The following is a 27,622-nucleotide window of genomic DNA, read 5'->3' on the forward strand; positions in this document are numbered from 1 at the left end:
CACACACACTCACACTCACACACTGCACACATTCACACACACACACACACACACTGCACACACACACACACACACACTGCACACACACTGCACACTGCATACATACTGCATACATACACACACACACACGAGGACAGAGTGCAACACACTTTTACCCTTACACACACACTCTGTTTTTATACTCACACACACACACACACACACACACACACACACTGCATACATACTCACACACACACACTGCATACATACACACACACACACACACACACACTGCACACACACACACACACTGCACACACACACACTGCATACATACACACACTGCATACATACTGCATACATACACACACACACACACACACACACACACTGCACACACACACACTGCATACACACACACACCATACATACACACACACACACACACACTGCACACACACACACACACCATACATACACACACACACTGCACACACACACACACACTGCATACACACACACACTGCACACACACTGCACACTGCATACATACACACACACTGCACACACACACACACACTGCATACATACACACACACACACTGCACACACACACACACACTGCATACATACACACACACTGCACACACACACATACACTGCATACATACTGCATACATACATACATACACACACACACACACACACACACACACACACACACACACACACTGCACACACACACACTGCATACATACTGCATACACACACACACACACACACTGCATACACACACACACACACTGCATACACACACACACACACACACTGCATACATACATACACACACACACACACACTGCATACACACACACACACACACACTACATACATACACACACACACACTGCATACATACACACACACACACATTGCATACACACACACACACACACATTGCACACACACACACACTACATACATACACACACACACACACACTGCATACATACACACACACACATTGCATACACACACACACACATTGCACACACACACACACTACATACATACACACACACACACTGCATACATACACACTGCATACATACACACACACACACACACATTGCATACACACACACACACACTGCATACATACACACACATTGCATACACACACACACACACATTGCATACACACACACACACACACACTGCATACATACATACACACACACACACACACTGCATACATACATACACACACACACTGCATACATACACACACACACACACACATTACTGCAAATTCAAAAGAACCAGAGTAAGAGTGAGAGACAGAGAGAGAGAGGGTTACTTTGACTGGGATCGAACAGGGGAGGAGGAGGGGCGATTTGGTTGGAGTGTTCCTGAGATGTCGCCTGAGAAGAAGGTGGAGGAGCAGGGCGAGCAGGATCTGCAATTTGACCCTAAAAATCAAAACTCTAATTTGTTCAACTACAGAGGTATATTATTGAAAATTTCTCAAACCCAAAATAATTAAATCAAATAAAGCTTAGTAATATCACGATCTGCAAAACAAATTGAAGAAATAAATCGAAGATTCGAAGTTTACCAGGCAAGAGGAGCAGATAAGGGCGAGCAAGATGCAGATGAAGGCAAGCAAGACGCAGAGATGAGGGTGAAGAGGACGAGGATGAGGGAGCAAGGCAAGCAGGGAGCGATGGCGACAACTCTCTCTCTCGCAGGATGAGCGAGGTTTTCTCTCGCGGAAGGTCTTGCGAGTCCGGCCGAATTTGGGGTTCTCGGCTAAGAACTCCTAGCGAACCCATTAATCCGAGCGAGTCCCATTTAATCCCATTAAACCTAATCCTGGTGCAGAACAAACAAGGGACTACAATCTAGTCCAATCCAGTCCCCCCTAATCCGGTCAAACAAACGGGTCCCTAGAGTCTCTATCAATTATTAAAGCTCCACGTCTCTTCAAAATTCTTGTAGTTTCGTCACCTCTCGATCACACTACCCTATATATATATATGTATGTATGTATGTATGTATGTATATGTGTGTGTGTCTCTTCCCGTGGCTTAAAAATATATAATCATCAGATCACTTCCTTTAGTCAAAACACCAACCACAAAAAAGAGTCAAATTTTGAAAGAATGGTTTATTCTCAGCAGCACAGAAGCATTAGTATTCTTATGCTTCCATGGCTAGCCCACGGTCACATTTCTCCCTTCCTCGAGCTAGCCAAGAAGCTCACCCACAAGAGAAACAATCTTCACTTCTACATTTGTTCCACGCCTGTGAATCTCACCTCCATCAAGCCCAAACTCTCTGAAAAATACTCCCACTGCATTGAGTTTGTGGAACTCCATCTTCCGCACGATGAGTTGCCTGAACTGCCACCTCACTACCACACCACCAATGGCCTCCCTCCCCATCTCATGTCCACTCTCAAAAAGGCCTTCGACATGTCCAGCAGCAACTTCTCCAACGTCCTCCAAACCCTAAAACCAGATTTGCTCATTTATGATTTTCTCCAACCATGGGCACCCTCTCTAGCTTTGTCGCACAATATTCCGGCCGTTGAGTTTTGTACCATTAACGCTGCCACCATTATTTCAATTTTCGCTAACCATTTCAAGAATTCCAGTCTCAAATTTCCTTTCCCAGGAATCCATCTTCGGGATTACGAGATCAGAATGTTCAAAAATCAGGTGGAGTTTTCATCAAATGGCCTAAAGGACGGAGACCGCATACAGCAGTGCAGTTCTAGTTCTTGCAATATCATTTTGGCGAAGACATCCAGAGAGATTGAAGCGAAATATATCGATTATCTCTCTGATTTAGTCGGGAAGAAGATTGTGCCTGTTGGTCCACTAGTTCAAGACCCACTGGACCAAAAAACCGACGAGGAGTCTCCGATCATCCAGTGGCTGAACAAAAGGGAGAAGTCTTCGGTTGTGTATGTTTCCTTTGGGAGTGAGTACTTTTTGTCCAAGGAGGAAATAGAAGAGATAGCTCATGGGTTAGAGCTCAGCAAAGTGAGTTTCATTTGGGTTATTAGATTTCCCAAGGAAGACAAAACCACTAAAGTTGAAGAAGTATTGCCAAAAGGGTTTGTAGAGAGGATGGGAGAGAGGGGAATGATAGTGGAGGGTTGGGCACCACAAGCAAAGATATTGCAACACCCTAGCGTCGGTGGGTTTGTGAGCCACTGTGGATGGAGCTCTGTGTTGGAGAGCATCAAGTTCGGCGTTCCAATTATAGCCCTGCCAATGCAACTTGACCAACCAGTAAACGCCAAACTGGTAGAGGAGGTCGGCGTGGGTGTGGAGGCTAGGAGAGCAGAAGGTGGTGGTTTGCAACGAGAAGCGATTGCAGAGGCGATCGGAGATGTGGTTGTGAAGAAAATTGGAGAGGGCGTGAGAATGAAGGCACTGGAAGTAAGAGACAACATGAAAGAGATTGAGGATGAAGAGATAAATGACGTGCTGGAGCAGCTGGAGCAGCTGGTGCAACTATGTGCATAGAGCATATGCGAAATGGACACAATATATAAAACAGCTTTACGTACGTATGTATCAGTTTAATTTGAAGGATTATATGGTACGTCTACTTCTGTTTTGGTGTTTTTTTCTTTCTTTTTTGTAATGGATAACCTGGAATGCATTCGTACAAAACGTAATAATTTTCCAGATTATGCATTTGCTCCACGGTGTACCAAATATTGTGTGACGTTATTGTTGTAATAAAAAGAGAATTTCCTTACATTATTGAGTCCTATAATTACATTGGATATTCATCCATTATATACAAAACTAGTCTCTCCAATAACAAACAACTATTGAGTCCTATAATTACATTGGATATTCATCCATTATATACAAAACTAGTCTCTCCAATAACAAACAACTATTGAGTACTATAATTACCTTGGATATTCATCTATTATATACAGAGCTAGTCTCTTCTATAATAAACAACTTGATAGGATAAATATCCTCGAATTGAAAAACAACAACAACAACAATAATAATATAAATAACCTGAAAACTTTTCCATCCTCCCGTGTCCCCCACCAGGTCCTCCTTCTTTCCCATTCTCTACCTTCTCCACCTTTAACCTCATCTCTCCTCTCTAAGTGCTATTTTGCCCCATCTCTTTAATGATGGTGGTTGGCCACATCTCCCCAAAGATGGTGGTTCACTCCAATCCTCTTTCAATGGCGGTTGTGAGCTTGAATTTCATCTCAATTGGGGAACTGGACTTTTCCTGTGTTGATTTTCCTCTAATTGCCCACTGTTTCTTGCCAATATGCACCAGATTTTCTTTAGCCCCAAACCCACAAATCCTTTATTAAGGGTAAAAATGTAATACAGTTAGTAATATAGTTAGGTAGTTAGTATTTGGTTAAAGTGGTTAGGATTTCTATATAAACAGTATGTGTAATCTTCATTTGATTAGTGAATACAAATCCTATTTCTCTCTAAACTCTCTCTCTCTAATATCTCTGTGTTCATCCTTCTCTTCATCCATTGTTCTTGATTTTCCTTTTAATTCCCAACCATTGCAATGTAGTTAACATCCTTAACCCAAACTACAATTTCATCCACACGCTCTCCATCGTCCTATGCCGTTTCCTTTTCACCCTCCACCCTGGCCCTACTGACTCTCATTTGCTGTCAAATTGGCTGCTTTCGGTTGAGTACTCTAACGAACTCTTGCGTCTACTACCCACCCCGAGTGCGAATTGTCGCTCATTCAGTTGGAGGTGTGTGAAACCAAGACATTGGTTTCAGCGCGGAGCTCTGCCCCGCCTCCTTCTTTGGTTATGGATTCATGTTGTGATTTTCTGGCGTTAGAATTATTTTTTTGGCTAGTCCCCCGGGTGGTGTATTTAGTTGTGAAGTTTGGCTACTCCAATCGGTTTGCAGGTTGTTTGGTGGTGATTTTGAGTTTTGGTTTTAATATAATGTTGTTTGTTTGTGGTTTAATTTTGTTTACCATTTGGGGCTTTTGAAGATTTGCATATGGTATGATCTAGGGAGCAGTTGTTATTTTGTGGTGAAATTTTGGTAGTGTGTGTGGTTAGTGGCCTCTAGGTTCCCAGCTTCTGCAGCTGGCCATCCCTCACATAGGCATCTAGGATTTTCTGTACTAGCCACTTTTGGTTCTTTATTTGTTGAGCCACTTATGCATTTCCGTTATTTACCATTTTGTACTCACAAAGAAACTATTACTCATGCTTTGTTTTGCATTAGTGGCGTTTCTTTTTATATGTGCTAGTCCCTTTTAGACTCGTTGTAAGCTATTTTATGTTCATTTGGATTTTGTTTAATGAATTACTCAACCTTTGACAAAAACAAAATCAAAAATAAAAAACAATAATATTCTCAAACATTTTTCCTATATGCAATTTGTCATTCCTTCTTAATATTAGGTATATATATTGTTAATAAATTTAAGGGACACTTTGGATGCGGTCCCTAGTTATCAATATTCTTTGATTGAAACCTTGTTAGTTTTTAATTTTTTATTGAGGTTCCTGACATTAATGTAATAATATAAGTTACTATATTTTTTTAAATTAAAAATTAAAAAATGAAATTTGTAATTGTTTATATTAATGAGATTTTAAATAAAACTCATAATTTATGGGATTAAAAATAATAAAATATAAATTATACTCTCTATTGTATTGTGTGTGCCACATCCCGGCCCGGGGCGGATCACTTCCCGGGCCCGCTCCACCACCGTAGCATGATATTGTCCGCTTTGGGCTTACCATTCCTTCACGGTTTTGTTTTTGGGAACTCACGAGCAACTTCCCAATACGTCACCCATCCTGGGAGTGCTCTGGCCTCATTCTCACTTAACTTTGGAGTTCCTACGGAACCCGAAGCCAATGAGCTCCCAAAAGGCCTCGCGCTAGGTAGGGATGGGAATATACATTTAAGGATCACTCCCCTGGGCGATGTGGGATGTCAAAATCCATCCCTCTTAGGGGCCTGACGTCCTCGTCGGCACACTTCCGCCCAGGGATTGGCTCTGATATCAATTGTCACATCCCGGCCCGGGGCGAATCACTTCCCGGGCCCGCTCCACCACCGTAGCACGCTATTGTCCGCTTTGGGCTTACCATTCCCTCACGGTTTTGTTTTTGAAGACTCACGAGCAACTTCCCAGTGGGTCACCCATCATGGGAGTGCTCTGGCCTCCTTCTCGCTTAACTTCGGAGTTCCTACGGAACCCGAAGCCAATGAGCTCCCAAAATGCCTAGCGCTAGGTAGGGATGGGAATATACATTTAAGGATCACTCCCCTGGGCGATGTGGGATGTCAGAATCCACCCCCCTTAGGGGCCCGACGTCCTCGTCGGCACACTTCCGCCCAGGGATTGGCTATGATACCAATTTGTCACATCCCGGCCCAGGTCCACCACATCTTGGGCCCGCTCCACCACCGTAGCATGATATTGTCCGCTTTGGGCTTACCATTCCCTCACGGTTTTGTTTTTGGGAACTCACGAGCAACTTCCCAGTGGGTCACCCATCCTGGGAGTGCTCTGGCCTCCTTCTCGCTTAACTTCGGAGTTTCTACGGAACCCGAAGCCAATGAGCTCCCAAAAGGCCTCGCGCTAGGTAGGGATAGGAATATATATTTAAGGATCACTCCTCTGGGCGATGTGGGATGTCACTGTGTGTGTGTGTGTGTGTGTGTGTACATATATGTATGGGTACATTAACCAAAATTAACAAAAAAAGTTATTGTACCAAAATATGGATACATTCTCAAATCAACGAAAAAAAATGTACCCATATAAGTTTAAACATGGATTAAAAATTTTGAATGGATTTTATATTAAAAAAGGGTACATTTTACATATAACAAATTGATATATTTGAGAATAGGTATATTTAAGATTAAAAAAATTGAAAAATTATATGAATGGTACATTTAAGATTAAAAAATTGAGAATCTTTTTATATATATAAAAAAAAAACTAATAGGTACAAACTTAATTTAATTTAATTTTTTATTATTTTGGAAATGTTTGAATTGAAAATTAATTAGAAGTTTAATAGAGGTGTGAGTATTAAACCCTAAATTAATTACTAATTTTTATATTAAAAATTATATAATAAACATGTAAATTCATTATCACATTAATGCTAGGGACTTGAATCAAAATTTGAGAATTAATAAGGTCTTAGTCAATGAACAGTAAGAACTAGGGACCGGATACTAATTTTTCCTGAATTTTCAATTAATTTTGTAATGTCATATATATAAGTGTATGATATCAAATATCAAAACTACTAATGAATTGTATCTAAAACTAAGAATGATCGAATTAAAATACAAAAGTTGATTACTAAATACATAATCTAAAGTAAAAAAGCTTTTAGAATTTTGGAATATTTCAGAATTCTTTTTGTCGGTACAAGTTTGCAACATTCCAGAAAAATATGGGTTGAAAATTATTTAGAATTTTAGAATTTGTGTATGCATTATTCCAATTTTCATCCAATATGTTTAAAAACTGTTAATGACCGAATTTAAAATTCTAAACCAACTTGCACCACTTGGTGTAGACAATTGAGTACATAATTTTTGGCTACTCTCTCCATGTGTCAATGTTGTTTACTTCAAAGTGAATAGGTAGATCGAGCCTCACATGCCCATTTTTCGTTGGATTTAACAGTGTTTGATAAAAGTGGATAGTTTAGAAACAGGCAGTATGTAAAGGCCCTCATTTAAATTACTTCTTAATAGAATGGTTAATTTTTCTTAATTATTGTTTACATGTGTATAATTTGTTTTTACTATTAATTAGCTTTTATTTTATTATTTATTATTTAGTTTAGAGTTGTGTTCTTTTATGTGTTTAGTTAGAGTTAAAAATAAAAGGGAAAGACAGTTGACTCATCCCAACCCGAATGTGTCCACTTGGACACTCAAACCGAGCAGTGTCGGCCAACACAGCTCAGTTTGGATGTCTAAGTAGACATTCGGGTCGGAGTGTGTCAGCAGCAATAGTAGGCACATGTTATTTTTCCCCTTCTCTCCCTTTTCGCATTCCTTTCCTTCTCGATCTCTCTTTACTCTTTTCTTTGTTCTCACTCCGCGACGGAGAAAACAAAAAGGGCAAAGAGGCATCTTCCTCCTATAGCATCTGTTTGGATTAAAACTTGATTTTGGCCCAAGGATGGAGTCGGCCCAAAAGGAGGCCTGGAGGAATAGAAGATCAAAACCCAGCCGAAACTTGGGAAAGCAGGAAAGGGCCTTTTCTGACTTGATACAATTCACAAGGGCCACTTGCCTACCTACCCAAGGACCAAGTGGTGTAGACTGATCACACTGCACAGCCCATAAAGTACTTTATGGTGGTATTACATGTAATAAAGCTGATGAGTCATCACCCTCAGACCGCATTCGAGCAAAACTGTCGCTACAGGAGCCAAACCGAGTCGTCTATAAAAGGAGGAAGAGAAGACAGGAATAGAGACACTTAATCAAACAAACAAAAGCACAAACTCTGCTCAAAAAGCCAGATTTGCCTTTCAAAACGAAGCTGTAGTCAGCCCAAGCCTTCATCCCATTCGGGACAAGCCTTCATCCCCCGCGGGATAATCTTTTCTCCCAACCTCTGTAATAGCTCTGCTACCTTGTTCTAACTTGTTGTAGTATCGATTCACCTTTTGTATTCTCCTTTCCCTTCTCCCCCTCTAAGCTTTCATACCTTTGACAGAACTACAAAGATAGGGACCTGCAAGACGATCAGCCTTAATTGATAAGATCCAAGTCATAAGCCCGCAGGCATGTAAATCTGATTAGTTTAAAAGTCCTTGGCCTCAAGGCATAAAAAAGAACTTTATGTGGACTTAACCCATCCACGACAATCCTTGATAAACGAGAAGTCCGAAGTTACTTGGGGCGCAAGTAATCGACCTACCTTTGGTTTTATTTCTATTATATCATGATTATCATAGAACGCTTAAGGATGGAATGGATTCTGATAGGAAGCCTCAAGGCCTACACCTAAGGCCCCACAAAGGCACTTATTTGGGTTCATTCTATTCTGCAGTCTAGATGGTTTGAGTATAAGAACGGACTCTAATGGGAAGCCTCAAGGCCTACCCCTAAGGCCCCACAAAGGCACCTATCTGGGTTCGCTCTACGTCTCGGACTCGGATAATCAGAAATATGATAGTTATAAGACTCCGATAACCATAAAGACCAAATATGATATGTTCGAGTACTGGTTTAGTTTGACAGGAAGCCTTAAGGCCTACACCTAAGGCCCCACAAAGGCACCTGTAAAATCTAACACGGTTTCTCGGATATATGTATATATATTCACAACGAAAGCACGACAACCATTTTACATCTGCCATGCTAAAGATGGCAGTGGCACGCCTGAGCACCTAAGTGTTAACCTTGATTGCGAGCCTTAAGGCCTACACCTAAGGCCCCACAAAGGCACCTCTCAAAGTTAACGCTGTCCTTCTCTTTCAGCCTTGCCCTACGAGACTTGCCCGACAAAGCCCAACAGGAAAGCAGAAGCCCGACAGCAGCCCTCAACCGGCGCCAAATCTCCCAGGGGAGCTGTGTGCTCGTTGGCCAGGAAGTCATCCCCGACGGAAATTCCTGCCACGAACATAGTTTTGGCACGCCCAGTGGGACACCTAATCAGAAGATAGAGAAACAGATATGCCAGAAGACTTGCAGACCACGTTATTTCAAATGCTGCAACGCTTGGAGAAAATCTCCACGGGCTCTAGAAGTGATATAGAGGTGGTTCCTCCCAAAGGAAAAAGACGTAGAAACAACCAGCCAGACGGGATGGACGTAATCAACCCTGCATTTCCCTTTTCAGAGGCCCCTATAAATATGCTCAATATGACATGGGCGGAGAAAGGAAAATGGAGGATTACAAGGGAAGAAGAAGAAAGACTGGCCCAAAAACCTACAGAAAGAATAAACAAACTACCCGAGTATCCAAAGGCTACCATAATCAAGGGGATGGTTATGTGCAGTAAATGCCAGCGTGAGTGTGAGCTCGAGATTCCCTCTGCTGGAGTCCTCATTGATCACGAGTTAATCAGGAGGAAGGAAGAAGATGCAAGAAGAGAAGCCCGCGAAAAAAATAAGCAGGCAACAAAGAAGGACACCTCCCGAAGCGTTTTTCAACGCTTAGGAGGTGAATCTCAACCCAAGGCTTTGTCAGAAGTGTTTCGAAACCATGAAGCTTCTGACGAGGCAGAAAAAATGGAGGCCACAATCCAAAGAGGTGCAGATCATCCTCAGAATGGCCAGATGGGGAGGGAAGTCAAGAGAACTGATGGGATAGCTAATCCCGGCAGAAAAAGGAATCATGCCCACCTCGGGCGAAAATGGTATGTAGTCGGGAAGAACGGACAGCCTACCAAACCAATGGGAGCCTCTATGATCAGGAGGGTTCAAAGGCAGCACAAGGCCTACATGAATTCCTTAAAGACCCCCACTACCTCTGAAACCTCAAAAACTCAAAAGTTGGAAAGAGCAACATCTGGAGGTAGTAGCCAGCTCCATTGGCGAAATAAGAAGGAGGTAAAAAAAGCCAACAGCAAAGCAGAGGGGGTGGGGGATCATGTGCCGCAGAGCCAACATCCTGGGAAGTATAGGATCTTAAGAAGAGCTCAAGAAGATCTGATCATGGTACCAACTCCTGGATGGAAGCCGGAGCCTATTCACATGGGAACTGTTGCAAGACCACTTTCTCTGCCATTGGTGGATCCCTTTGGTGAAGTTCCAAAACAAACGTTGTACGAGGGCATGGATCAACCACAACAGGAGGGGATACCAGAACCTCTGCTTCTAGCCGATACGATGGCCTGGTTAGATGAATTCATGGACCAAATTGAGAGCAAGAAGGAGGATGTACTCGAGCCCAGCAATTTCCACATCAACATGGCATATATATTATCTGCCACGTTTGGTGCCAGACCTGATCAGCCTGCTACTATGGAGGGTGATTACTTAACAACGGAGCCAATGATGGCACAAGTCAATGTGGAGATAGCGGAAGAAGAAGACTCGGGCAAGGCTGAGCCCTCAGAAGCATCCAAATGGGGTCATCTAAGGATTTACACAGATGAGATGATGTTCAGCCACCCGAGTATTTCGTTGGCCAACCATCTGAAGCCTATATATGTTTCAGCTCACTTAGAAGGTGTGCCCTTCAAAAGAATTTTAATTGATGGAGGAGCAGCTGTTAACGTGTTACCGGCCAAGCAGATGAGGAAGATGGGGAGAGGCACGGAAGATCTTATTCCCACGGACCTTACGGTATCTAGCTTCTCAGGTGCTATCACTAAGACTCATGGGATATTACCTTTGGAGGTGGACTTGGGATCCAAAAAGATAATGCTGGCATTCTTTGTGGTGGACTGCACCTCCACTTACGGAGCCTTACTCGGAAGAGATTGGATCCATCAAAGTCTAGCCATACCTTCCACTCTTCATCAACAAGTGGTTGTATATCATGAGGCGGGTATTGAAGGACCAGGCTTTTGGGAGATAGTAGAGGTCGAAACACGGCCATTCCTCCCTTCAGCCAATGTTGCGGAAGCAAGTTTCTACAATCCCAACGTAGGAATCTTGAAATGTTCAGGAGCTGATAAGAACGGCCATCCTACCAAGGTGACGGCCCAAAAGCTTTTGGAACAAGGAATGCTCCTTACTAAGGAGGAGTGGGATAGACCCTGTCTCGTACCAAAGTCCCTACACCATCAATGACTGAACAAAAGAAGAAAGATCAGGTCATGGCAGTCAGATCCTTGATTAAAAGACTATTGATATATGGGAAGGGAAGAAGACAAGAGAGGGAGCAGGAAGAGCAAGAATGGCAGGAAGAAGCTTCGACCAGCCAGCATGGAAATGGAGAGGAATCTTGCAGTGAAGAACTGGATAGGGCCATTCAAATGGCCGAATGCATATATGATCTAGATGGGCCAGACGACTTGCCCGAGAGCCTAGAGTTGGTCGAATTTTTATGTGCAGAACCTGATAAGCCATCACCCGAAGTTCAGGATCCTTTGGAAGTTATTGATCTAGGCACGGAGGAGGATCTAAGACCAATACAGATCAGTGGTTTATTAGGGGCCGAGGATCGGGCCAGGATTATTTGTCTTTTGCAAGAATTCAAAGACTGTTTTGCTTGGCATTATACCGAGATGCCAGGGTTAGATCCAACCTTAGTGGAACATAGAATGCCCATCAAGGAAGGATATAAACAGGTCAAGCAAGCGCCACGGAGGATGTCAAAGGAGATAGAAGAAAAGGTCAAAGAAGAGATTGAGAGGCTAGTGAAAGCTGGCTTTATCAGACCAGCCAAATATGTGGAGTGGTTGGCCAACATCGTACCCGTTTTAAAAGCTGTAACAAAAGCAGTACGATGTTGTGTTGATTACAGAAATATTAATGGCGCTACACCAAAAGATGAGTACCCCATGCCCATGGCTGATTTATCCATAGATGCAGTAGCAAAGCATAAAGTTTTATCTTTTATGGATGGAAATGCCGGATATAACCAGATAAAGATGGCTCCAGATGATATTCATAAAACAGCTTTTAGGTGTCCTGGTCATGTGAGGGCATATGAGTATCTGGTCATGCCATTCGGGCTCAAGAATGCTGGTGCAACATATCAAATGGCAATGAATGCCATTTTTCATGATCTAATTGGCCAGAGCATGGAGGTATATATCGACGACATCGTGGTGAAATCTAAAACAGAAGAACAACATCTAGTAGATCTCAGGCAAGCATTGATAAGGATGCGGATCCACAAATTGAAGATGAATCCAAAGAAATGTGCATTTGGAGTAAGAGCGGGCAACTTCTTGGGATTCTTGGTGCATCAGAGAGGTGTGGAAGTGGACAAAAACAAGTCTCGGGCAATATTGGAGTCACCTTCACCCACCAACAAAGTGCAGCTTCAAAGGCTACTAGGCAAGATCAACTTTTTGAGGAGATTCATTGCCAATTTAGCAGGTAAAATCCAGCCGCTGACTCCTTTACTAAGATTGAAAGATAAAGAGAATTTTGAGTGGGGGCCGACCCACCAGCAGGCATTTGACAGCATCAATGCCTATCTAACTTCTCCACCAGTGTTGGTACCACCTCAAAGGGGAAAGCCTTTGAAGCTGTATATTTCTGCTTCGGAAAAATCAATTGGGAGTTTGCTAGCTCAAAATAACGAAGGTGGAAAGGAGCAGACCGTATACTACCTCAGCAGAATTTTGACCGAGGTAGAAACAAGATATTCTCCGGTGGAGAGATTGTGTTTGGCTCTATATTTTACTGCCAGCAAGCTAAGACATTATATGTTACCTTGTCACGTGCATATCATTGCCAAAACAAATGTGATAAAGTACATGTTGTCAAAGCCTATGCTAGCAGGAAGGATTGGGAAGTGGATTCTAGCACTGTCAGAATTCAGCTTTCAGTATGTACCTCAAAGGGCAGTCAAAGGCCAGGCAATTGCTGACTTCTTGATCGAGCATCAGGAACCTCAAAGTGAGGTAATCAATATCCCAGGAAGTTTGGAGGTTACTAGCGTTTGGATCCCACCAAGAAGTGATGTTTCGGGCAAAGAAGATTGGATCCAGCAAGAGATAAGAAGAGTAACGGGCCTCTGGATTACTCCTTGGAAGCTGTATTTCGATGGACCCCACACTCAGAAGGCTGCAGGGGCTGGGATTGTGATTATAAATCCTCAGGGGGTTTATCATTATTACTCATTCCTGCTCGATTACCAAGAAAATACCAATAATCGGGCAGAGTATGAGGCATTGATTATTGGTCTAGAAATCCTGTTGGATTTGGGGGCAGCAGAAGTAGAAGTCTTTGGTGATTCAGAGTTGGTAATAAACCAGCTAAATGGCGAGTTCAAGTGCAGACATATCACTATGGCGGGGTACTATATGGTAGCAACACAATTGTTGAGTTTCTGGGAATCTGAGATATCGATCAATCATATTCCTAGGGGATCTAACTTAGCAGCCAATGAAATGGCGTAACTAGCCTCAGGAGTGCCAATACAGGAAAGAAAGTATGGAATAGATGTCGAGATCCAAACAAGAAACCTTCATTCCATCTTAGACAGGGGATTTAGTTTGGATGTAATGATTCTAGAAACCAAGATGGAAGATTGGAGGGCACCCATCATTCATCATTTGAAGGATCCCTCTTCACCTACAAGTAAAAAGAATAGGCAGCAAGCAACCAAATATGTCTTATGGGCGAAGAACCTGCTAAGAAAGACCCCAGATGGATTACTGTTAAAATGCTTAGGCCAGGAAGAATCCATGAGAGTGATGGCCGAAGTGCATGAGGGAATATGTGGAGCACATCAAGCAGGGATAAAGATGAGATGGCTACTCAGAAGGTACGGTTATTTCTGGCCCGACATGGAAAAAGACTGCAAGTCTTATGCCCGCGGTTGTGAAGAATGTCAGAGGCATGGACCTCTCCAACACGTGCCTTCAGTACCTTTGAATCCAGTGGTCAAGCCTTGGCCGTTCCGAGGATGGGCGATGGACTTCATCGGGCAAATTTATCCAGCTTCCAGTAAAGGGCATATTTTATAATTGTAGCAACGGATTACTTCACCAAGTGGGTGGAAGCATCAGCAGTAAAATCCATAACTTCCACCATAGTCAAGAATTTTATCGAGACCAAGATCCTGCACAGATATGGGGTGCCCGAGACTATAGTGACGGACCGTGGGCCATCTTTTATTTCAAAAGAAGTCGAGGAGTTTGCAAACAAGTACAAGATAAAGATGATCCAATCTAGTCCACACTACCCTCAGTCAAATGGGCAGGCCGAAGCTAGCAACAAGATCCTGGTCAACATTATTAAAAGAATGGTGATAGATAGTCCAGAAAAGTGGCATGAGATGTTGGGGAATACGTTGTGGGCATACAGGACTTCCAAAAGAGCGGGGACAGGCACAACTCCTTATGCCTTGACGTTCGGGCAAGATGCAGTGCTCTCCATGGAGATCAACGTTAGTTCCGTAAGAATTCAAAACCAATTTGGGTTACATAGTGCATAATATATCGAAGCCATGTGTCAAGGTATTGAAGACCTGGATACAGCCCGAATTGAAGCCTTGAACCAGATTCAAGAAGGAAAGATAGTTGTTGCCCGAGCTTATAACAAGAAGGTGAAGGTAAAATCTTTCAAAGAGGGAGATTTAGTGTGGAAAACAGTCCTCCCGCTGGGAGCTCAGCTTTGGGGTTTTGGAAAGTGGAGCCTGACATGGGAAGGTCCTTTCATTATTAGTCGAGTCTTGAATAAAGGAGGATACTACCTAGCGGACCTCGAAGGAAATGGGCAGAAACATCCCATTAATGTTAGATTCTTAAAGAAATATTATCCTACATTATGGGATGTAAGGGATTGTTACATTGAAGAGGGGGCAGAGTGAAACGAGCTTCGGGAATCTCATATGCAGTGTTTTTTGTTCATCAAACATTCAAAGAAGGCAGAAAGACAGAAATTGCTAAAATAGTATTTATTTCATGTCGACAAATTGATGAAATTTACAGAGTTCCAATCCTATGTACTACATTTGATTCTCCCTAGGTATGGTGGTGTCTTCAGCTGGTTTCCCGATGTCTTCATGGATGGAACCCAATCGGATGATCGGGTTGTGCGGCCAACATGGGCCTGGTAGAGGATCCTCCGACGGGGCTGTCACCATATGTGATGGTGAAGCCCAACTTATCACCGTAACTTGCGGGAAGGCAAACCATCAAGAGGAAGCCGCCTGACCAGGGGTGTTGGAGATAGAGGGGCGGTCGACCAAGGGTGTTGGAGATAGCAGTCATCAGGTGAAACCTCATTTTCTCGTGAAAGGGGAGTTTTAGGAAACTCCACTCAAAACCTAAGGAACCCATTTCTCAGTTTCTAATAGAAGACAAGAACGCTCAAGATGGATGGAAGTTGAAGGTCAGAGCCAAAGGGAATTTGGTAGTTTGATAGGAGAAGTCCCAAGCTAGATTTTATAGGGCTCAAAGGACGGTTCAAGGGTCGTGAGAAGAGCAAGGGGCACCGGAAGCACCAATTCCCAAGACGGATATGCATGCATGCGGGTATTCAATCAATGTCGACGCTTAGGATTCCAACCTTCACATTAATTGAAGGGGGCACTGTTTTGATTAAAACTTGATTTTGGCCCAAGGATGGAGTCGGCCCAAAAGGAGGCCTGGAGGAATAGAAGATCAAAGCCCAGCCGAAACTTAGGAAAGCAGGAAATGGCCTTTTCTGACTTGATACAATTCACAAGGGCCACTTGCCTACCTACCCAAGGACCAAGTGGTGTAGACTGATCACACTGCACAGCCCATAAAGTACTTTATGGTGGTATTACATGTAATAAAGCTGATGAGTCATCACCCTCAGACCGCATTCGGGCAAAACTGTCGCTACAGGAGCCAAACCGAGTCGTCTATAAAAGGAGGAAGAGAAGACAGGAATAGAGACACTCAATCACACAAACAAAAGCACAAACTCTGCTCAAAAAGCCAGATTTGCCGTTCAAAACGAAGCTGTAGTCAGCCCAAGCCTTCATCCCATTCGGGACAAGCCTTCATCCTCCGCGGGATAATCTTTTCTCCCAACCTCTGTAATAGCTCTGCTACCTTGTTCTAACTTGTTGTAGTATCGATTCACCTTTTGTATTCTCCTTTCCCTTCTCCCCCTCTAAGCTTTCAGACCTTTGACAGAACTATAAAGATAGGGACCTGCAAAACGATCAGCCTTAATTGATAAGATCCAAGTCATAAGCCTGCAGGCATGTAAATCTGATTAGTTTAAAAGTCCTTGGCCTCAAGGCATAAAAAAGAACTTTATGTGGACTTAACCCATCCACGATAATCCTTGATAAACGAGAAGTCCGAAGTTACTTGGGGCGCAAGTAATCGACCTACCTTTGGTTTTATTTCTATTATATCATGATTATCATAGAACGCTTAAGGATGGAATGGATTCTGATAGGAAGCCTCAAGGCCTACACCTAAGGCCCCACAAAGGCACTTATTTGGGTTCATTCTATTCTGCGGTCTAGATGGTTTGAGTATAAGAACGGACTCGAATGGGAAGCCTCAAGGCCTACACCTAAGGCCCCACAAAGGCACCTATTTGGGTTCGCTCTACCTCTCGAACTCGGATAATCAGAAATATGATAGTTATAAGACTCCGATAACCATAAAGACCAAATATGATATGTTCGAGTACTGGTTTAGTTTGACAGGAAGCCTCAAGGCCTACACCTAAGGCCCCACAAAGGCACCTGTAAAATCTAACATGGTTTCTCGGATATATGTATATATATTCACAACGAAAGCACGACAACCATTTTACATCTGCCATGCTAAAGATGGCAGTGGCACGCCTGAGCACCTAAGTGTTAACCTTGATTGCGAGCCTTAAGGCCTACACCTAAGGCCCCACAAAGGCACCTCTCAAAGTTAACGATGTCCTTCTCTTTCAGCCTTGCCTGACGAGACTTGCCCGACAAAGCCCAACAGGAAAGCAGCAGCCCTCAACCGGCGCCAAATCTCCCAGGGGAGCTGTGTGCTCGTTGGCCAGGAAGTCATCCCCGACGGAAATTCCTGCCACGAACAGCATCATTTCTTCTTCTTCTTCTTCTTCTTATCAGCAGTGATTCATCTATCTGGGCAATCAATTTTAGGCTTGGTATTGGGTGCTTTTGGCGGCAGATGGATAGAAGTAGAAAATAGGAAGTTAGGTGTCTGCAAATTAGGAATTTAGGGTGCCGTTCATTAGTCTAATATGCTGATTAAGCTATCCTAGTAGCCGGAGGTGGAGGATCGAGCCTTAGGGAATAATCATTAGATTTTGTTCCCTTATAGTTGATGGAAACCCTAATTTGTCATATTGATATTCCACATATATATACCATGTACTTGTGTTGACTACAGAGACTATTACAAATGGTAAGAAATTCTATTGCTACAATTAAGTACAAGATTGAAGGAATGAATATTAATGCTGGACTTACTTGGTAGGATTTATTGTAGTTGCTGTTTTATTCTCGTAATCCCCCCTCAAGCGAAACGGAACAAAATGAAGGTTGAGTTTTCCAAGTGGTCATAGTTCATGATGGCGCAAGCATGCTTTTAATTTGTTTTTTTCTTGGCAAAATATAGCCGTGCTGTGCATGTAGGGCCACACTGAGAATTTTGGGGCCTTAGGCAAGCCTTCGAAATGGGGTGATAAAGTTTTTTTACCTCCGATTTTTTGTACATTGATATGCACAAAAAAGAATTCGCTAAATACATTAATAAATTTTATTTTTACATTAAATATCTTTAAAATTAGTATCAAAATAAGATACATAGACAAGCATTACTTAAATATTACACGTGTTACGTTTTTAGATGCAAATGTACTAAATATTTGCAGTCAATAATTTAAGATTTAGAGTGATGAACAATAAAACTTGATGATCAAGAGAGTAATTAACCACCAACGCCAATAATTTATCTTGTATTATATCTAAAATCAACATCATACTAACGAATCAAATATTAAAATAATCTATTGAATAATAAATTATTGAAAAGCAAAATATAAATTCAAAGTTTTTATTGCCTTAAAGTACAATCTTCAAGACCATATGATAATTGATTTAAACATTTGATAGAAATGGAGAGATTGGGAAGTTGAAAGAAAAAAAAAGGTCGCAAAGGGACTTGAGTTTTATAACTTTATATGCATTTAGATAGATGGATTAAGAGTAAATTTGAAAAAAAAGAAGAAAAAAAAAACTAGTGACTAAAAAGGCAACTCTATGTTTCGAACTCAATACCCTAAAGAAAAAGGAAGTCGAACATTTGCACACCAACAAATAAATTATGATATTTTTTAGTTTTTTCTCTTTATTTATATGCCATTAACAAGATATATAAATTTTTTGGAGACCCCTCCAAAGTAGAGACCCTAGGCAAACGCCTATATGAACTACCCTCAGAGCCGTTCCAGTGTGCATGCCATGACCATGCAATCCATGTTGCCAATCAGCTGATCTCTAGATTAGTTAGATGAGGTCGGTGTCCGTGTGGAGACAATATAGAGGATGTGATGAAAAGCTTGATAACGAATGGCTGCAAAAGAGAAGATGGACAAAAATGGTTGGTTGTGAAAAAAGAAGATTTGAAACAAACGTATTGGATCGAAGAATACGATTTTATCTGCAAGAACAATATACCACCTACCGTACACTAAGAGACAACATTGAAGATTGAATTAGAAACCAATATTAGTCCTGCATGGTTGATTATTGTTCTAAAAAATATAGTGGAAAGTTGGTCTTTGAATGATTAAAGGTTATCTGATGATTTGTACCATTGAAATTATACATGTGATTGGGACATGCACGTTTTTAAATTCATATGATTTCTCGAACCCATGCAGACAGAATAACAACTATATATGATTCTTACTATTTCTAACTTTGTTATACAAAAGTAAAATTGACACACCCCGACCTAGATCAAGGCATGTTGGCCGTCACGTAAGGGGGACGTAGCCATATGCACAATGCGGAAGCAAATAGAGATATAAGGAATTACGAATAAACAAAAACCAAATCGACTAGAGTACTAGATTAGGTAAGGTGCAAGTACGAGATTAAATGTGAAATACACAACCAGAGCAGTCAAACAGGACAAGTACTAATAATACAACACCCGAGGGTGATCCTACATGGTGATGTTCTGTCATAACCCCCGTCAGAATCCTCGTGATCCACCAAAGCACTTCTACCTAAAACCTGGAGGGGCGCAAAATAGAAAGTGTGAGTGGGCAAAAACAAAGCTTTTCAAAATCATTTCATTTCTCAAAAGTTCTAACCCCTCGCCGTAAAACCTGTATAATTTTCCCAAACAAAAAATAGAATATATAAATATCTCAAGGTCATGCTCAGAAAACAATATTAATAAGTATGTCATGCCAAAGTATCTCAATACAAGACTATAGGTAAATCAGGCAAAATATAAATATCAAATATCGCATAAGTCAAATCTCTCTAACTCAAATTGCACTGCTGTGTATAAAGCTCATAACCAATCTCAATCATATCAAATCAAATCCTGCACATGAGTCGGAACCACCTACAGTGGTCTATACGACAAGCCTACGTGTAAAGTAAATATGCTCTAGTGCTACGATCACGTGAAGGCTGTGCGAATAATCGCGGGTCACCTATGAGTCGGAACCACCTAAAGTGGTATGTACGACAAGCATGTGCACCTAACTTGGATCCAAGGTGAGCATATGGTGCGGGAGGTGAACATCACGTGAAGGACTGTGCCCTAACTCTGGGTGGGAGCACTAACACCGGGGTGCAGGTTTATGAGCTCTCAATACATTACAACATATCTCACATAACCGAAACAATCTCATACCTTTGATTTATGAACTTACCTGGCACTTACATGTGCGTCCGCAGCACCAATCATGAATGTATGCAACTACTAATGCATAATTAAAATAAATAGATACTTGCATGGCATTTCCAAAACATATATTCATTTAAATTCATTTTCTGGGAAAAATCTCAAGTATATAAGTATATACGGAAAACCAAAAGCTCACTCACTGGTATGTCGAAGGGTCGTAGCCCTCGAGCCTCGATTGATGGCGCTCATCCTCAGGATAGGTCTCACCTATATGCGAAATAACTGAATAAACGTTATTTAAAGCACATAACAAAAACTAGGTAATAATTTCTCATACAATGCTCAAATGGGGTATTTGAATATACCACCATGGTCTACTTAACCTCAGGAACATCCCCATATTTTTAGAAAAAATTTCCGACGTCCCACATGCCGGACAAGGCATGGCCAGACAAGTTGCCACGCGCAGCCAACCCTAACGAAATCCTTAACCGCCGTGAGGGAATATTCCGTCAATATCGACATAATATTCTCCTTTCTTTTCCGGCGAATCGCCGGTTGCCGTCGCCGGAAACTGGAAATTCGAAAAACCTTAATATCTTCTTCATTTCTCAACCAAATTTCACGAATTTTATACCAAAATGAAGCTTAAGACAAGTAGAACAAATCCTTACCAGCTTTAGGACCTAAAACTCACGGGATCTCGCTGGAAAAATCCACGATAACCGGCCACCTCTGCAACTCACTATTCCCGAGCTTCCTGACGTCCAAAATGCCTCAACTCTCTTCTCCGAGCTTTAGGGGAGTGATCTAAGGCTTCCTATAACCTTAAAAATCCCTGAAAACTACACATTTATGTGTGCATGAACAGTGCATTAAATCAGGATTCGAGTTCTCACGATCCCGTCGTCCTCGCGACCAACTAAGGGTACCAATGTGTTCCTAGGCTTGCAAGGAACACAAAACCAACCTTCAAGTCTTCGATCCGTGAATGAAATGGATATTTGAAACTTGTTTGTACGATTTGTACGGAAAATGGGAAGAAAAATCGAGAGGGAGAGAGGGTCAATGGAATTGGATGAAGGTGAGTGTGTGTGGGGTCCAAATTGGGTCACCAACCAAAACAAATAAAACTTTAAAATTTGATTGGGTCCAAATAGTTAGGAAATGAACTTAATTGGTCCAAAACCTTAGCCCATTTACACACACCATCACCAAACGCTCAAGGGCAATTTCGTCAATTCACGCTATCGATCAAAATAATTCGGGACGGGCTGTGACAAAAATATCTAGTGAGGACCACCTCATAGAGACAATTATCTTAACATATTCTTTTAGAATAATCCCTCATATAAGAAGTACATATATCCCACCTACGAATATGTATTTTTATTGCAAAAAATTTAGAATTAAATATGTGTCGTGAAATGAAGAATATATATGTCTGCAGTGGAATAGAAAGTAAATAAGAAATAATATTTACGAAATTCGGTAAGTGTGCTTACATCCTCAGGGCAATAGCAGTTGTTTCTCTCTCTCAATATGGCACTTGATGTACTGTACGTATTTCCAACACACTAAAAAATATTTTCTTCAAGTTTATTTTATTTATTTATTTATTTTAAGTACAACATTATATAAGCCGTGCATTGGTCGTAGCATTAGCATTAGATGATCCCTATTATTTAAGAAATTTGGAGTTAACAAAAATAAAAAACAAAAAGGAAAAGAAAAACTATTGTGTCCCTTCAGTTTTGAATGGGGCATAATTTATATCAGGCCAAACAACAAAAAAGATAGATCCTTACGTAAGCCTTTATCCCAACCACGCAATCTGCAATTACGCGTGCACTTACATAACCCACCTATATCTATATGAAGGTTTCCATGTGGCTGTATTTCGATGGCGTTTCAGTTTTAGCCGTGCATGCCACGACTATGCCGTGCATCTTGCCAATCAACTGATCTAGACTGCTTAGATGAGGTCGGTGTCCGTGTCACAAAAAAGATAGATCCTTACGTAAGCCTTTATCCCAACCACGCAATCTGCAATTACGCGTGCACTTACATAACCCACCTATATCTATATGAAGGTTTCCATGTGGCTGTATTTCGATGGCGTTTCAGTTTTAGCCGTGCATGCCACGACTATGCCGTGCATCTTGCCAATCAACTGATCTAGACTGCTTAGATGAGGTCGGTGTCCGTGTCGAGACAATATAGAGGATGTGATGGAGAGCTAGATGCTGAGTGGTTGCTAAGGAGAAGAGGTGCAAAAATTGTGGTTGTGCAAAAATAAGTTTCGAAACTAAGTCGTAATTGGTTGAAGAAGAATGTTCAAAAGAATAATTTACTCCTCACAATTATACTGAGACAACACTAAGACAACGTTGAAGATTGAATGAGAACCAATGTTCATCCTGTATGGTTGATTATTATTCTTAAAAGTGTTGCGGAAAGTTGGTTTTTGAATGATTAGGCTTATCTAATTCGTATCATTGAAACTAGAGATTGGGACACGTACCTTCTTTTTTTTTTCTTTTTTTTTTTGTAGAAACAATATTATCTACATTAAAGGAAGAGATGATGGGCTTAGTTTCACAATAAGTTAGTAATAATGTGATTCAAATTCGTCTTTGAAGAAAATCGAACCTAAAACTTCTCACTTATAAGTGAAGAAAAATATCATTAGATCATAATACTAAATGACGAAACATGTACATTTTTAACTGCATGTGATTTCTGGAGCACATGCAGAGAGTATTCTAAGAATGCCACAGTAATAACTGCATGTGATTCTTGCTATTTCTAACTTTGTTATACAAGGTTAAAGCCAGCGAATTGATGACAACCTCGCAGAGACAATTACTTTAACATCTTCGATATGAATAAATACATATATCTCACCGGCAAATAGTATATTTTTATTGTAAATAATTTTGTAATCAACTGTTTAATTTAATTTAAATTTTTAATTTCACCATTACCCAAATCAAAACGATGAACCCATGTACCAGCTGCCAGGACGGTAGGATTTTATTGTGGAGTTACTTTGTCATTTCTGAAACTCACCCAACATTTATGACGTGTTTACCAATTAGGAGTGGAATAAAGAGAAAATGAATTGAATTACTCTCTCGTAGCATTCTGCTGTTTACTAACAATTGGAGAATCAGATTTTATGTGAGGTCCACCCAAAATGAGAAATTCAATTCTGGATATTCCTAGAATCCAATTTCCAAGAAATAGATGGTAATTGAATTCCGGAAGAAAGGGGCCATCATCATCAAAATTTTCTTCCCAAACTGCCCTTGTACTTCTTTTGATATCCCAAAATACCCCTGCATCTTCGTTCCCAACGCTGTACCTCACCGTTACACTCTACCATTTGGAACGGGATGAAGAAGCTGAACAGCTTGCCCATGAGGCATTGCCCATTCGTGAAAAAGCATTTGGAAAGGACTCCTTTCCCATTGGTATGTTGTCGTTTTCTTTAACCGCAATCCGCAAAGGTGGGGTGGATCTGTAGCAGAGAAAAAAGGGGTAAAAATATCAAGGCTGGGATATGGAGGGAGGGAGCATGAAAGGCTCTTCGCAAAGGTGGGGTGGATCTGCAGTAGAGAAAAAGGGGGAAATTTTAGAATGGGGTGGGCGGGCAATAGGTAGGCAGCTAAGAAAGATGGGATAAATTTTAGAAAGGGGGTGGGTCAGCAGAAAGATGGGGAAGAGAGGGAGAGAGAGAGAGGGTCACACAAAAAAAAAAGAAAAAAAAAAGGAAAATGAAGAATAAAGAACTTTACTAAAAAAAAGAAATTTGTTCTCTCTACTAAAAATAAAAATAAAATGATGGGTTTTGGCCCTTTTTCATCAAAATAAAAAAATAAAAAATTGAAAGATTAAAAGTTTTATTAAAAATAATTACATATAAAATAGATTTCATTCCGATTCATAAGAATTAGTAAACAGTTTATATAGATCAATGTCTTTCTTATTCCGATTTCATACAATTTTCGTAAACAACTCTAAGAGGAATCTGATTCTAGTTCTATCTCATTCCAATTCATTCTCAATCCAATTCATCCTCAATTATATTTCTCTCAATTTGATTACGGATTAGAAAATGCGCCATTTGTTAATTAAGTAATCCTCAAGGCCAACAAATAAAAAAGAAGTTTGACTAAACTTCTGTTCTTTGATGTGTCTTTGTCGTATGCATCTTCAGCTTACACGAAACATCTACAGTTTCTAAACTCTAGCAATTTTTTCAAAATTCTTGTAATCTTGGCTCCTCTCGATCACACTGTCCCCTATATATGTGTCTCCCCGTGACATCAAAATATATAATCATCAGAACACTTCTGTTAGTCGAAAGAATAACCACAAAAGAAGAGTCAAATTTAGAAAGAAAATGGTTTATTCTCAGCAGCACAGAAGCATTAGTATTCTTATGCTTCCATGGCTAGCCCACGGCCACATTTCTCCCTTCCTCGAGCTAGCCAAGAAACTCACCCATAAGAGAAACAATCTCCACTTCTACATTTGTTCCACCCCTGTGAATCTCACCTCCATCAAACCCAAACTCTCTGAAAAATACTCTCACTGCATTGAGTTTGTGGAGCTCCATCTTCCGCACGATGAGTTTCCTGAACTGCCTCCTCACTACCATACCACCAATGGCCTCCCACCCCATCTCATGTCCACTCTCAAAAAGGCCTTCGACATGTCCAGCAGCAACTTCTCCAACATCCTCCAAACCCTAAAACCAGATTTGCTCATTTATGATTTTCTCCAACCATGGGCACCCTCTCTAGCTTTGTCGCACAATATTCCGGCCGTCGAGTTCTGTACCATGAACGCCGCCACCATTATTTCAACTTTCGTCATCCATTTCAATAATTCCAGTCTCAAATTTCCTTTTCCAGGAATCCATCTTCGGGATTACGAGATCAAAATGTTCAAAAATCAGATGGAGTTTTTGTCAAATGGCCTAAGGGACGGAGACCGCATACAGCAATGCTGTTCTAGTTCTTGCAACATCATTTTGGTGAAAACTTCCAGAGAGATTGAAGCAAAATATATCGATTATCTCTCTGGTTTAGTCGGGAAGAAGATTGTGCCCGTCGGTCCACTAGTTCAAGACCCATTGGGCCAAAAAACCGACGAGGAGTCTCCGATCATCCAGTGGCTGAACAAAAGGGAGAAGTGTTCAGTTGTGTATGTTTCCTTCGGGAGTGAGTACTTTTTGTCCAAGGAGGAAATAGAAGAGATAGCTCATGGGTTAGAGCTCAGCAAAGTGAGTTTCATTTGGGTTATTAGGTTTCCCAAGGAAGACAAAACCACAAAAGTTGAAGAGGTATTGCCAAAATGGTTTGTAGAGAGGGTGGGAGAGAGGGGAATGATAGTGGAGGGTTGGGCACCGCAAGCAAAGATATTGCAGCACCCTAGCGTCGGTGGGTTCGTGAGCCACTGTGGATGGAGCTCTGTGTTGGAGAGCATCAAGTTCGGCGTTCCAATTATAGCCATGCCAATGCAACTTGACCAACCAGTAAACGCCAAACTGGTAGAGGAGGTCAACGTGGGTGTGGAGGCTAAGAGAGCAGAAGGTGGTGGTTTGCAGCGAGAAGCGATTGCGGAGGCGATCGGAGAGGTGGTGGTGAAGAAAATTGGAGAGGGTGTGAGAAGGAAGGCACTGGAAGTAAGAGACAACATGAAAAAGATTGAGGATGAAGAGATGGATAACGTTGTGGAGCAGCTGTTGCAACTATGTACATAAAGCATATGACAAAATGGACGCAGCACATAAAATAATTTACGTACCTAGGGGAGAATCAGTTTAATTTGAAAGGATTATATTATATATCTTTCTTTTTTTTTTCTTTTTTTTTTGTTATGGATAAACTGAATTTCTAGATCCAATTATGTATTTACTCCATGTGGAAGTGGTATCAAATGTTGTGTAATGTCATCGTTGTAATAAAAAGGGAGTTTCCTTGAATTACATTGGATATTCATCCATGATTTGGAGAATTACTCTCTCGGATAACAAATAACATGCTAGGATAAGTTGTACACAAATTGAGTGTTTGATTATTGACTAACAATTTGTACTGTAATTGGAGTTTTGATTATGTGGTGTAATTTTTAATGTACTTAATGTTAAGCATTATGCAGGAAGAAGAGAACAAAGAGATTAGAGAAGACGAAGAAGGAAACAGAGAAAACTTAGAGAGAGAAAGAGAATGATTTTCACTTGTATTTTCTTGATAAACTTTCTGGTTACAAATTGTTGCTATATAGATGGACCTTACAATACCAACAATCCTAACTGCCTATCTGTTTAACTAATGACATGTGTCATGATCCACACCCTCCATATCCTATATACTCTAACATCCCCCCGCAAACTCATGGTGGTCCAAGCATGAGATTGTTGCAGTGAGTGTTGAACAATGGTGAACTCATGCATTGGTAAGAATGTCAGCAAATTGCTCAGAAGAAGAGACAAACTGAATCAAAAGGCTTCTTGACAGATGACCATGATATAGTTGGAGTATCAAAACATGAGATTGTTGCAAGAAATAAAGCACATTATCTTCAACGAGTGACAAGTAAAACTAATACCTTTGTCATTAACGTCTTTAGACTTAGTGCAGTTCATGAAGAACAAATTTTGATAAGTCATGAAAGATCGATTGAATTTTTTTCCAACAACTGCACAAGTATAATCTAATTATAGCAACAAGAAATTCCAACTCAAACTGTAAAAACCAACTCAGCAACCCAGCAATAGAAGGAAGAAATCATTAACGAAGTACATTCAAAATAAATGCTTCTGAACAAAAACGTGGGGCCTCCACCTTTGTCAGTAATTAGCATATGGTATGCTAGCTTAAGATCAACAATACTTGCACCATCACATAACCTACTCAAGGTATGCCTTTCACCAAGTTTTCCAATGTTGTCATAGTCTTCTTACAAGTGGTAAGAGCATATATTTGATAAGGTATTACCTGTCTCCAGAAGAATGCCACCAGTCTCTGAATTTTCCAGAGGAAATCGTGTTGATTTTTTATCAGATGATTTGATGGTAAGATCATATTTGAGTGATGGAAGGTAACTTGTAAAATGGCATAAGGAAGTTGATACATTGAT

The 27,622-nt window shown here is 41.0% G+C and overlaps 3 protein-coding genes across 3 annotated transcripts; all 3 read left to right on the forward strand.

Annotated features, from left to right (window-relative positions):
- The first annotated feature begins 2,068 nt into the window (after window positions 1–2,068).
- On the forward strand, window positions 2,069–3,759 carry LOC103407359 (beta-D-glucosyl crocetin beta-1,6-glucosyltransferase-like). Its single transcript, XM_029094193.2, has one exon. It carries the CDS (start codon window positions 2,148–2,150, stop codon window positions 3,519–3,521), a length of 1,374 nt encoding a protein of 457 aa, XP_028950026.1. The 5' UTR covers window positions 2,069–2,147; the 3' UTR covers window positions 3,522–3,759.
- Window positions 3,760–11,767: 8,008 nt separating this feature from the next.
- Window positions 11,768–14,056, forward strand: LOC139191735 (uncharacterized). Its single transcript, XM_070812741.1, has 2 exons — window positions 11,768–12,340; window positions 12,569–14,056. The coding sequence occupies exons 1-2, from the start codon at window positions 11,768–11,770 to the stop codon at window positions 14,054–14,056; spliced, it is 2,061 nt and encodes a 686-aa protein (XP_070668842.1).
- Window positions 14,057–24,795: 10,739 nt separating this feature from the next.
- LOC103408464 (UDP-glucosyltransferase 29-like) lies at window positions 24,796–26,468 on the forward strand. The gene has a single exon (XM_008347317.4). It carries the CDS (start codon window positions 24,879–24,881, stop codon window positions 26,241–26,243), a length of 1,365 nt encoding a protein of 454 aa, XP_008345539.2. The 5' UTR covers window positions 24,796–24,878; the 3' UTR covers window positions 26,244–26,468.
- Window positions 26,469–27,622: the final 1,154 nt, after the last annotated feature.

The sequence above is a fragment of the Malus domestica genome, chromosome 02, assembly GCF_042453785.1.
Source record: "Malus domestica chromosome 02, GDT2T_hap1".
Lineage (NCBI taxonomy): Eukaryota > Viridiplantae > Streptophyta > Magnoliopsida > Rosales > Rosaceae > Malus > Malus domestica.

Excerpts from the sequence above, each read along its gene's own strand:
- LOC103407359 (XM_029094193.2), top strand. The coding sequence starts at position 2,148 with ATGGTTTATTCTCAGCAGCACAGAAGCATTAGTATTCTTATGCTTCCA.
- LOC103408464 (XM_008347317.4), top strand. The coding sequence starts at position 24,879 with ATGGTTTATTCTCAGCAGCACAGAAGCATTAGTATTCTTATGCTTCCA.
- LOC139191735 (XM_070812741.1), top strand. The coding sequence starts at position 11,768 with ATGACTGAACAAAAGAAGAAAGATCAGGTCATGGCAGTCAGATCCTTG. Across the intron at positions 12,341-12,568 it reads AAGAAGAGATTGAGAGGCTA|ATAAAGATGGCTCCAGATGA; the intron begins GTGAAAGCTGGC and ends GGATATAACCAG.